The sequence below is a fragment of the Anopheles bellator genome, chromosome 1 (assembly GCF_943735745.2).
Source record: "Anopheles bellator chromosome 1, idAnoBellAS_SP24_06.2, whole genome shotgun sequence".
In the NCBI taxonomy this organism is placed as follows: Eukaryota; Metazoa; Arthropoda; class Insecta; order Diptera; family Culicidae; genus Anopheles; species Anopheles bellator.
In genome coordinates, this window is record NC_071285.1 from 1,134,185 (window position 1) to 1,146,874 (window position 12,690).

General features: G+C 52.5%; 2 protein-coding genes across 2 annotated transcripts; both read right to left on the reverse strand.

Annotated features, from left to right (window-relative positions):
- Positions 1-8,515: 8,515 nt before the first annotated feature.
- LOC131206466 (uncharacterized) lies at positions 8,516-8,967 on the reverse strand (the record flags this gene model as incomplete). The annotated part of the gene is made up of 2 exons (XM_058199026.1): positions 8,516-8,547; positions 8,604-8,967. Coding segments are annotated over 2 exons (396 nt in total), but the record flags the coding sequence as incomplete, so codon positions are not given.
- Positions 8,968-9,045: 78 nt separating this feature from the next.
- Positions 9,046-10,740, reverse strand: LOC131206468 (insulin-like growth factor-binding protein complex acid labile subunit). Its single transcript, XM_058199029.1, has one exon. The coding sequence runs from the start codon at positions 10,738-10,740 to the stop codon at positions 9,046-9,048; it is 1,695 nt and encodes a 564-aa protein (XP_058055012.1).
- Positions 10,741-12,690: the final 1,950 nt, after the last annotated feature.

The window sequence follows — 12,690 nt, forward strand, 5'->3', positions numbered from 1 at the left end:
CAAGAAAAATAGAGAGATTCATTACTGAACGGCAATAAGTAGAAATGATTAAAGCAAATAAAATAAGCGGGGTTTTGAAATTTATTTCACTCTCTGCAAAGAAGGATTCGAGTCCCTTTCTTTCCACCACGACTTTGTCCGCGACTGTGGCGGAACCCCGTTAACCCCGTCCGCTTCCGTTGCCGGTGAGAGGAATATTATGTAATTTCGTTCCAAAACGCACCGACGGGAACCAGAAAGGTCCTGGACGGGCCGGCCGCCAATCGGTGGCCGCCGGAGGGCCGACGAAGTGATTAAACAGAGTGCATTCGCATGTTCCCCGCGAGACCGAGGTGGCCACTCGCACGGAGTACACATCCGCCCAGGGCACCCGCCGATCCGGTGACGGTACACATCCTGCGAAACACTTGGTGGCTTTCGGAGAATGGGCGGCGTCGATCGAAGCGATTCGATGCCGGCGCACGGACCACGACGATGGACGACGTGAATTGCAGTTGCAATGGGAATAAAAAGCAAAACACAAATACACAAGGGCGAAGGACGATAAAGTAAACAAAAAAAAAGGGGTTGCAACATGCGTCGCTGATAAGAGCCCAGGAACCGGCCCGCAGGGAGGTGATTGTTGGCCCTTCTTTGGGCTCCCAATTTATCATCTTAATTAAATTCCCTTGACTTTATTGTGATTGCCAAAGAAGCGATCAGGTGGACTGGCCGTTTTAAAAGTTTAACCTTACGAAGCTGCCGCTGAAAAATGATTGCATTAAGGGACAGGTGCCGTTCAGGGTACTGTCCGAGGCTGAAGCCACCGGCAACCTTGAGGCTTTCGGTTGCGGTAACAATTTGAATGCCACGATCGAATCCATCCAATATTTTATGGAATTCTGTTGGAAATTGCGAAGAAAAGAGTAGTTCCACTGTTTTGGTACATTCTGTTTGACTTTTCTAGAAAAAACTAAATTAAAAGAACTCCTGAAAAGCTTAATTGTCCCACATCTGTTGTTGTTATTATCTAGGTACCGCCCTGCGGTAAGCTCCGTAATGAACCATTGGCTCCGTAATGAACCTAGAACGGCTCAGGGGTCCCACCATAAAAAAACGGAGAAAAGACCAACGAACATCCTAGCGAGGATGATGAATATATCGCTCCACTGGATCCTGCGTCACGGGCACGCGAAACTGGGCCGAGCAGCGGAGATTGTGGGACAATAAATTCATAAAAACGGCACCCTCTGGCGCCATCAAGGCACTTTACGGCCCTCGGCATTACGACGGAAGGAAGTTGCAGTTACACTGCAGCAGCAGCGGATGTTGTGTCCGGCCCAAAACACTGGCCAAAGGAGACAAAACACCGCCCATCACGTACCGCTCATTAACATGCCAACATACCGGCCCGAGTGCGGACACTGTCGTCAAAGTGTTGCCTGGTGGCTGGCAAAAAAGGGTACTGTGGGTCATTAATTAATTTTTCAGCACCACGCTAAATAAAGCCCACAAAATGGACTCCGAATCGGAATTCTTTTTTGGCCACCGCCTGACCGTGCCAAAAGTTCAAAACATTACAATTTATGAACCGCACATTGAATGAAGTTCTTGCCATGGCACTTACCGGGCGAAGAAAGCAAGAAATATCCCTCATTGAACCTGCGTCCTGGCGAAGAAAGGGAAGCCCCACTTTGTCGCCCTCAAGGAACCCTTCGGACATCTTCAGCGGCGCAACAACCTTTTGGCGGCGCCATTTCTTCGCCGGAATGAATGGCGATGATTAGGGCGAGAAAATCCGCGGCTAATGATGTGCTTCATCCACGCGAACTCCTTCGCCCGCCTGTTGTAAACTCGGCCACGACGACATGGCAATGTTGCGCCAGTGAGCTCTGGCTCTGGACCTCAGCCATCAACCTCAGTGGCCTCAGCGAAACACCAGTCGAGAGAGAGAGAGAGAGAGTAAAGGTAAAATAATTTAATTAAAATTATTTCTTTCCACTTTTTGCCCCTCGATTGCTGGCCCTTCAGCAGCAGCGGCCGAAGATCGCGGAAAACACGAAGGTGATGATGGACTTAACAATGATGGCAACGGGGGGGCGTCACAGAACGTGGACTGTCATTGATGCATTTCCCCCGGCTGCACCGGGAATCGGAAATTCGTACCCTAATCCGTACCGTTGGCCCCGTTGGCGGGGCAGAAACAAGGCGCAAAAAATGTGAACGCCAAATTGAAATGTCACGAAGATTAAATTGAACTCATTTCGTCGGTGGCAGTTGCCTCGGTCCGTCGGAAAGCAGCCGCTCGAAAGAAATGTAATTCTAGCCGAGATCGTGAGGTGGTTCTGGCACCAAATGCACAACACAACAACAATGTCGGTAAGTGGCCCCCCGTGCCCTGTGGCCTGTGCTGCGCCACGGACAGAGAGAGCCAGCGAGAGAAGGAAACGGAGGGAAGGCACAGCATAAAATATTTAAGAGTCCTGGGAACCATCAAGCTCGCTGATAGATTGAGGCTACAATCGGTGTGAATTTCAATTTGATTCGAGCGATAAAATAAATGGCCGGACTCGCAGAATTTTTGTGCCCCCGAGGAACACTGTCCAGATTAAAGTCAACAAACGAATGCTTCTTAAAGCTTTTTTTTCTCGCAACTCTAGGAACTGTTTCATTGCCGACTCATTTCAATTGAAGTGCCTTATCGCTTCGTTAGGCGTCCGGTGGGCTGGTCATGTCATGAGAATGGTGGTAGCAGCCGCTGAATCTAATATCGGTTCAAATCATAGGCGGATTTTCCACTAAACTTTCGCAAGGTTCTGGATTAACGCCTCAGGCGACTACTTTGAGGTTACGACGCGATACGAACGGTCTGGGCGATCGATTGAAGCCTTCCAGCGAACCGTGTTTGATCTGCCACCCGAGAGCCTTCTGCAGGGGCCCAGTCGGAAGCACCCGGAGGCGCTCGAGGAATTCGTTAAAATTTGAACCGTGAAACATTTCACTCACCAGCCACCGTTTGGCCCGCAGTGCCGATCTCCTTTCGCGTGACGCGTCCCATCCGGCTCCTCAACAAATGCAATTTAGCATCGTTTTTTTCCCTACTTTTCCTACGTCTGTTGCTGCGTGCTCGAAGGGCACGGAAACTCCGCCAACATTCCCAGGCCGTGGCGTGGTCCCTGGGTTCGGTTTGGAGCGCCGTATTTTTGTTGTTACTTTCGCTTCGCCGAAAATTTCGGAAGAAGAGCACTTTCAAGACGCACGACGCCTCGGCACGCCACCCCGGCCAAGAAGGCGTGGACATAGTGATTGTTTTTTCAACCTGTGCCCCGCCGCAGGGTGGTGCTCTCTCACGACCTCACGGCGGGGGTAGCAATCGAAAACAAACTTTAATGAAATTAATTAGCAGTTGTTTTATTTCACAACAATCCAAAGGCTGCCAGCCAAGGACTGCTGGAGGGTGCCATAAACACATCGCCGGTTCTGGGACCAGAACGGCGTCAAAAAACGGGGGGGGCCCTTTCGGTGGTCACGACACACGCCCTGTCCAGGGGCGGCATCTCGCTATTAGTTACATTGTTTTACGCGACCGTTGTTTATTAATTAACCGATCGTTGTTTCTTTCGCTGGTGGCCGGCGGTCCTATCGACACCGCGTCCGCAGGAGGAGGCCCAAAATCTGTGGAGTGCCCGGAGGGGATCTCTGCTAGGCCACTGTAATTACATCATAGACCCAATTAACCCACAGCGAAGCCAGCAAAGAATGAAGAACACGGTTCACGTTTTGTTTTTATTTTTAATGAAAAATTATTCCTTCATTTTCCATCGTTTCTGTGTGTTTCCTTGTTTCCTTGTTGTTTCGCTAACCCGCGCTTCCGCCGTGTTTATGATCTGTAATATTTTTTGCTTCTATTCTTATTCCTTCCTTACAGCCTACCGCCGACTTCTTCCCATAGCTTTGATGATGGAGTCTTGATATTTACAACACTTAGTTTTCGTTTATGCTAACTCTTGTAACGCGCTCGATCGGGCGCTGCCTTCGCAGCTCTAACATTAATCATCACTTCGCTTTAGCAGCCTTGTTTCGTTCGCTGTTTGTCTAGTCTCTATCTTCTAGTAAGGTTCTCTGCTCTCGAAGTAGTACTTTTTACGTCTGTTACATATGAAATTGTTTCACTTTACCACTCTCTCTCTGTCTGTGCTCGGCTCTTGAAGAGTGGGTTCAGTTTGTAGGCTAATTTTCCACATTCCATTCCGTTTTTCCAATTCATTATAGACTAACGTTAAGTTCGCTTTCCGCTGCCCAGCGTGGTTGATTGATTAATTTACAGAGCTTTTGACTAACTATGGGTTCGGTTTTAAAAACTGATAACAACAATCCGCTTGACTTGACGGGTCCGCTCCGGCGGGTATCGGATCCGTTCTCTGCTCCGTGTTCTGATATAGGTTGTCCCCCGTTGATCCACTCCCCGGTTTTGCTGTCAATTCCTCTTCAAAACTCCTGTTTTTGAGATGCACGTTTAACGCTTACGATTTCCGAAAACACACTTAAATGGGAACGGAGAGTTTCCTTTGCCTGTTTTTGTTTCTCTTTTTACTATTTACACAAATGTTTCGCGTTTCAATTTTGACTAAGTTTGCGTGAGCTTTCGCCCGTTTCTAGCGTTATCGCACCGTTATCTATTTACATCCATTGCTCGTTAACGGTTCCCCGGACGGGGCGCTTAAATAAGTGTTTTAAACATCTCTCGCTCGCTGCTCTTTCGTTCGTATCTAGAATCTAGGTCGTAGGTTGCAATAGTAACGATGCGTTGTGTGTAATTTGTATCACGTTAAAGAACAGTACGAATGGTACGAATGATTGAATCGAGTTCTAGCGAGTTCTCCGGTTCCGGCCGCCTCAACCGCCTTGCTGCTCCAGCGGCCCCGTTACCGATCCGATAGTTTAGTAGTTTCTTTGTAAAGAAGAATATTGCTTTTCAAGTTTGAAGTTACTCCTAGCGTCTAGCGCCAGAACCAGCCAGGAAGCCGGGAAGAGGCCGAAATGGCGGGGCCAGTTTTTCACTTTATCGCCACCCGACGGGTTCTGTGGTTTTACTTCGCTAAGTAGCCGACTCCGGCCTGTCGTCGTCGTGGCCATTATTTTATTGCGCTTTTCTGGCCCGTTCCTTTTTCCTACTCTCGCTACTACACGGAGAAAGAGAATGAGAGTGAGAGAGTGAGCGAGAGGGCTCGAGAAGAAGGGCTTTTTTTGCTTTCAATTTGCGTTCAATTTTAAATTCAATCTTCCAGTGTTCGTTAACGATGGCGCTTGCTTCGGGAGTTCCGGGTGACAGAACTATGCTCGCGTGTCGCGGCCGCGGTTTAGGAATATAATTTAATTTTCATTACACACTATTCGCTTCCTGGCTCCACTCATTAGTCTCATTACTTAGCCCATTAGCGCGGGTTGCGGGGCCTCTTAATGTCACTCGGTCAGGTCAGGAAATTCATGCACCCTTTTGACATAATTTTCACATCCATTTTTCATCTCACCTAATGTGTCATCCGGTGGCCGGTGTCATCGTATTCTTTCTGTTCCAAGTGATCTCCTCAACAAACTCACCGTTCTTTTCATTGTCCCCCCGTTTGATGGGCTTATTTTGCCGTTTGCCGATGGCCGCAAACAAAAAATGTGATTCTTCCACTTTTATGGCATAATTACCAGAAGGAGTCGTCCGCGATTCAAATGAAAGCTTCCCCCGGCGGGGGGGACAAACGGGACTAGAAATGAAGCAACACGCAACACCCGCAAGGCGCTCGTTCCCGGTGTTCGGGTCGGCGGCATCATAAACCCGGGGCGGACGTGACTTTTAAGTGTCATTATGCGTTACTTAGCCTACGTCGAGACGCGGTTCCCGTCCGCAGGCTATAAATAGGCTGGCGACTGCTGGCTGCCAACCGTCCACAATTGGGGGGCTTTTTAAATGATTTAATTGTTTCAGACCTTCCGCGTCGCGTTTGTTTTTTGTTCCCTCCATTCCGTTTACTGTCCGACGAGGGAAGAGGGTCCTGCCCGGGGAGCCATGCCCTATCCCAAAACTAAGGGTGACAGGGCTCTGCTTTGATCTCCGACAGCTTTTGCTGGCCGCTTTCAAGTTGCGGCAGAAAGTGAGAGATTAATTAGAGAAAAATCATCAAGAGAATTGAAAGACCCGGTGACGAAAAGTACGCCAATGTGAGGCCGACTGGCGGCTTCAACTAAAGAGTCGCTTTCAGGCCAGCTAGTGAGCGACAATCTAAAGCAGGACCCCGTCGAAAGCATATCGAATCGCTGCTTCAAACGCAAATCTGCTCACGCTTTCCACTTGCACCCCCAATTAGCCCAGGAGTCTGAAGCTCCTGGAGACAAACTTCGAACCCCGAGGGGCATCGCGCACACATATAAAGTATGATTGATGGTTCTATTAGGTCGAAAGTGAAGCGAGGTTTGATTTCCGCAAAACGAGGCCACCGAGCGACGGCGTTGACAATGCTGGCCTAGCATCGAAGGACCTCCAAGACATCCCGGCTCCCGGCCTCAAAAGGTCGCCGGATGACGGAACCGTGACGTTTCTCCGCTCGGCTCGGGAGATCTTATTGCGATTAGTGCGATCGGCCGACCGACTCATGGTTAATTGCTGTACACGACCGCGACCGCGACGAACGGATCGATGCCCTCCCCCCGGGAAGGCTACTGTGTTGGGGTCAAAACGTGAGTCCCACTTTCAGGAGTTTCTCAGCCCGGCCCGATAATGATGAATCGATCCAATCGGTCCAGCGTGGGGTCCAGCCAAGGGTGAGAGATTAGGGTTGGCCAGGCGATGAATGAATTTCGCGCTAGGAGCCATGAATGGCGCCTTTCACATCGCGGTGACCTCATTTTGATGGGGAGCGAACATAATGCTCAGTCGCTGGAGAAAAAAACTCGAAAGAGCCTCCCGGCACGGGTCCGGCTTTGATTCCGTTTTGATTCGACTTTGATGTCGGACCCACGGTGGTTGCGCATCTTTTCTGTAATTAATACGCAAGAAAAAAGGAGCAACAGGGGGACTTCGGGGGACACCCGTTGAGTTGAAGTTGTTTGATTATAATTACGTCCCGGCCAACATATTTGCGAAGAAAAAAAAGAGCCAATGCCAACCGAAGGGAAAACAACACGTCATGCATCGATAAATGTCAAGCACTTGATGATTCGCTTCGGGGGCCGCCCGACGCCGGGTCTATTGATCTTCGCCAACCCCACGTGGAGTCCCCGCGGTAATGAGTAGGATGATGGGGTTTCTTAAGAACGCCGCGCCAAAGTTGTTCATCAACTAAATCAATAAACAGCGCTTTCCGGTAGAACCACCGGCAAGGCTCCCGTGCTGTGGGCCTTCCGTGCTGCCGAACCCCACCGCCACCGGATGTCACCGACATTATTCCGGCCATTAATTTAATTAAACAACATTCCCGCCCCGCGGCCTCGGGGTCCTCGTCGTCCTCGGAGTACTCGCCGTACGACAATGACGCTCACGATGATGACGATGATGGCGATGACTGCTCGAGCAACTGTTCGTGCTGCTGTTTGGCTAGCGTCTACTTTTCAGACTAGTTCTCTAGCCGGAAGGGATTCCCTGGCCAAGTAGAGTTTCCAGCTTTCCCTTACAAAATATGCACAACCCACAGGCCACAGGGACTTCCCAGGGAAGGGCCAAGAAAAGCGTAAAAGAAACGAACCGGAGGTAAGACCGTACGCTGGTCGGTAAGTCAAGACGTGATTGTGGTTATCATCGAGGGCTCGCCATGAACTTGCGGTTTCCGGCACACCAGTCTAATTAGGGGTAAACATTTAATTCCTGGCCAATTTTTTCCGGACGGACGACGGAGCTCTTTGCCTAATTGGAATTGGGCGGTGAAGCCACGCCACCTTCGAATGCAGTTTGGACCGAGTTGGAAGTGACAGTTCTGGTCACAACAATGTCACAACGATGACACACGGCCGGCCGGCGAATGGGTTCTACTAATCCTATCTACTGCCCACCACTGGCTCTCTCTCTCTCCCAGGCCGGAAGAGGACACGTCGAGAAATCTACATACACACCGCTCACACCGCCTAGTGATAGTGGCGCACGGAGGACAGTGTCTTCCGGCCGCCGCTTCCGGCCAGGCCGGTCGGTGGCGGCGGTGTGCAGGATGGCGGTGGCGAGGGGCCACGCGGGTCCGCGTTGTTGTTGATGTGGTTCAGTTCTAGGGTCGCCGTACCGTAGCTCGGCGGTGGCGGCAGCAACCCGTTGCGGATCGGTAGCTCCGGTGGCAGTGGACTCTGCGGTGGCGACGTGGCCTCACTGGGACTGGCACTGTCGGCACTGCCGCCGCTTCCCTCGTCATCCCGTCCACCGCCACTCCCGTTCACGTCCAGCGTGTCCTCGTCTTCACGGTCCGATCCGTCGTCGTCGCCGTCATCGACGCGACGCTGCTGAAGATGATGATGATGCATCGGCCGCTGATGATGGTGGTGGTGATGACGGTGCAGCTCCCCGTCATCGTCCTCCCCGTCCCCGTGGTGAAGGTCCTGCGGGAGGTGATAGAGGCGCGAGTGGTCGAGTGGCGACTGAGGGTACGCAGCACCGCCGCCGCCATGGTGGTGATGGTGGGTCTGATACTTGGCCGGCTGTTGGCCAGACCGCGGACACGAAGGACCCCCCAGGACCCCCAAGGACCCGATGGTATTCGTCTTGTCCCGGGGCGGCAGGAAGTGGTCCTGGTTCAGTCGGAGCGGAGCGAGCGTTTGCTGGTGCGTCTGATAGGTGATCTGGTGGTAGTGGTGGTTGGCGGGACCACCACCCCCACCACCACCCCCCGGCAACCCACCATTCTCAGCGAGGGGGTGGTGGTGGTGGTGGGGTGGAATCGGAGGCGTGTAGTTGGGGAACAGCTTCATGCCCGGCTTGACCGTCAGCGGGTCCTGCAGGAAGCTGGTGGCCGTCGTTGTCTGGTGGCCCGCGACTCCCACTCCACCCACCGCCGCCGGACCGCCCGCCCGCCGCGGTGGTGGAGGGGGAGCCTCTAGCTATAGCTCCGTCACCGGTATGTGCCGGATGCCGTGCGAATGATGATGATGATGATGGTTGTTGATCTGATAGTTGTTCAGCGTCGTCGGGTGAATGGCCAGCCCCCCACCGGGTGGCCCACCACCACCACCACCACCACCGACCCCGGCCCCCGGACACGGGTGAGGATGGCGCGCCGAGTAGTCCTCCTCGGAGAACGTCTTCTGGTACTCGCGCTCCTTCCGCCCAATCCCGTTGCCACCCCAGCTACCCTTGACCATCTTCTGGATCCACCGGCGGCACTTGTAGATGACGAGGGCCAGTGTCGTGAGGAGTGCGGCCACCCCAACCAGCACCGCGCAGATGATGGCCTGCTGTTGGCGATCCGAGTGAGAGCAGCCCAGGAGCTCCGGTGAAAGGCTCTGGAGTGCCTGTTCCCGCAATCGATCCGGAGCCGCACAGACCACCGGCAACTGGACCACGGGCTGCTGGCCATCCTGGATCCCGGTCGCATTCCCCGCCCGGCTGACCAGAAGGTTCCGGAGCCACAGCATCTGACAGTCGCACCGGAGCGGGTTCTCCGACAGATCCAGCTCGATCAGCTCGTTCCACGTGAACAGCCCGTCGGTCAGCGTGGTCAGCGCGTTGTCCCGCAGCACGATACGCCTCAGGTGGGGCAACCCACTGAGCGCACCCTCCTGGATCTCCGACAGCGCCTTGTTCGAAGCGAGCGTGATCTCCTCCAGGTTGGTGTTGGCCGCGAACGCACCACCGTCGATGCGGTGCAGCTTCAGCGAGCCGGATATGTCGAGCCGCCGGAGTTGGCCCAATCCGGCGAAGGCGCCCGCCGGAACGCTCTCGAAGTCGTTCTGCCCAAGGGACAACTCCTCGAGCCGTTCGAGCGAAGCCAGCTCTCCGGTCGGGATACGTGCCAACCGATTGTCCGATAGGTCGAGCGTTCGCAGCTGCTCCAGACCCCGGAAACTATCACGGGTCACGTTCAGCAGGGCCGCACCCTTCAGGTCGAGCCGGGAGAGTCCTGGCAACGCCGCGAACGCTTCCCGGGGGATGGTCGTGAACGAGTTGAGGCCGAGGTAGAGCTCGGCCAGGGTTCGCAGGGGTACGAACGCCGGCGAGGGCACCGTGCTGATGGTGTTATCGTCCAGATAGAGCACCCGCAGGTTGGCCAACCCGGCGAACGCTTTCGGGTCGATCTTGGCGATCCGGTTCTGGCCCAGGTTGAGCTCCTGTAGCTTGGGGACACCGGCGAACACTCCCTCCGGCAGCTCGTCGATGAAGTTGCCGCGCAGATTGAGCACCGTCAGCGAGATGAGCCCGACGAACGTCTTGTTCGTCACGGCGCCGACCTTGTTGTGGTTCAGGTGCAGCTCGGTCAGCTTCTTCTGGTAGGCGAAGGTGCGCGGCGGCATGTTGAACAGGTGGTTGTAGCTGAGGTCCAGGAACGTCAGCTCGGCGTAGAACACCATCGACGAGTCGATGGTTTTGATTTTGTTATTCTTAATGACTAGCCGCTCCAGGGACGGGTTCAGCACGATCGGGAGCACGTCCAGTTGGCCCTCGCCGCACGTCACGACGAGCGTATCGTCGTCGCACTGACATCCGAGCGGACAGTTGGCCAGCCCCGCCGAGCCAGCACGAGGCACCAGTAGCAGCGCTGCCAGCAGGACTAGCCGGAGAGTTCGTGCCGCGGACATGGCGAAGGGATGCTCGGTCGACATCAGACAGTGGGGAATGCCAGCGCCACGGAGAGAGCTCGATGACGTACTCAGGCTCAGGTCCGAGGGAACGTTGATTCGGTGGCGCTCTCTATAGGTTGCTCTTCCTTACTGACTCACTCGATCCTTCATATTCTGTAACGGAGCGAGAGAGAGAGAAAATCGTTAGAGAAAACTCGCCTCGAATAAGCTATTTATTGGATTACGGGAATTACTAGAGGGAGCGGGACACGTCTTCCGGTAAACGAAAGTAATGACCTTCTCAGCCGGTGTCTTTACGATTGCGTCCAGGGGGAAGGTCCCGGTCCCGGTCCCGGTGCCGGGCTACAAAAATCTGATAACGGTGGGCGAATCACGAGGTGACATCGCCCAACCCGGGGCCGCCGTCTAATACCCGTCACTAATCCGCTCGTAATGCGGTTAAATTAATAATGGACAGGGACACTGCTTGGGTGTGTGTTTCCTGTTCCGGTCGTCCCGGCTTCGTCCAGGTGGAGATTAGTTTTCGAGCTGGACTTGGAAGGGACCGGCCCGGTTGCGGTGTTGTAGAACGATTGGGCCACCGCAAAATGTGACTACATTTAGTTGGCGTAAATCTCACCGTTAATTGGTTTTTCGTGAACCGGTGGCACTTATCGTGTTCAAATCCGTTACTAGCCCCCGTTGGTGCTTATCAGCTGCGAAGGATTCACACTTGTTGAGCGATTGATCGTTAAAACTATTATTTATTTAGTTTTTAACCTGTCTGGAACCATTGGAAAATGGAATCATATTCCAAGAACTGGAGAGACTACGAAATTAGATGCTTTGGAGGAACGAGGATCGTCGAGGGTTTAAGGAGAAGCAAGAGTTCGAGTCCTGACCTAATGATTACTGGAGTTGAGTGATGCAACATTTGCAACTTAATTCTAACTGTAGTCCGATGTAGATCATTGACCCATAAAGTAAAGGGTGGTCATTCTAGGAAAATATTGATCAGACAATCAGACAACATTTTTCGGCAGCGTACGCTAACGACTTCTTCATTTTCGAAAAACAATGGGCCGATGTTGCCTCCAGACAAAGATCCACACCATACAGTCACTTGTTGGGAATGCATTGGGCTTCTCTTACAGGTCTATTTTTCCGAGCCCCTATATAGGGCAATCCGACTCATTAACATAACCCCCGAGGTGGAAATGAGCTTCGTTAGAAAAGATGATTTTCGGTCAAATTCATATACAAGCCCTTTCATAAATGTCAAAGTGTTTACTCAATGTTTCCAGATTTCCAGGATGAAAGTGGACCTTTCAAAAATCATGTAATCAGTAGTTTAAAATCCAAACACTTAATTCTTGAAACTGGTAAGTCAAGAATGTGACGATCAGAACGACCGATTTATGTTACTCAATCTAAGACCCTTGGAACCTTGGTTTAATCAATTTCGAATGACGAGTCCTCCACGAACATTCCATCCCAAAAGTTAGCAAAATCTGCTCTTGCTGTGTGGACAAGAATATTAAAAGTTCAGGATGGTTCAGGAATTTTCTAATGGCATCCAAATGGCTTCACGGAATAAAGCTCCACGGTAAGGGTCTCTCTAAGGGCAAAACCACAGAACGAATGCATTCCCTGAGGGCCTTTGACACACGTTTGTGCGTGAGCGATTTAGCAATTACAAAACCACAACTTCAGGAAGTCGGCCACCGGACGAGGTAAGACGGCCGATGTTGCAAACGATACCGGATTTGGCGTAGCAATTATATCCGAATTCATCAACGCCATCTTACCGTGCATCGAGTGAACCTGGTTCGATGGTCTGAACAATGACATAAGCATGGTTTGCATGGTTTGTGCGGTGGCCAACGGCGAAGCCGGGTGGATTGACTGACGCAGGGAGACGGTGGCGGCGGTTCTGCCCTTTGTAATGGGATAACTTCCTTCCAATTA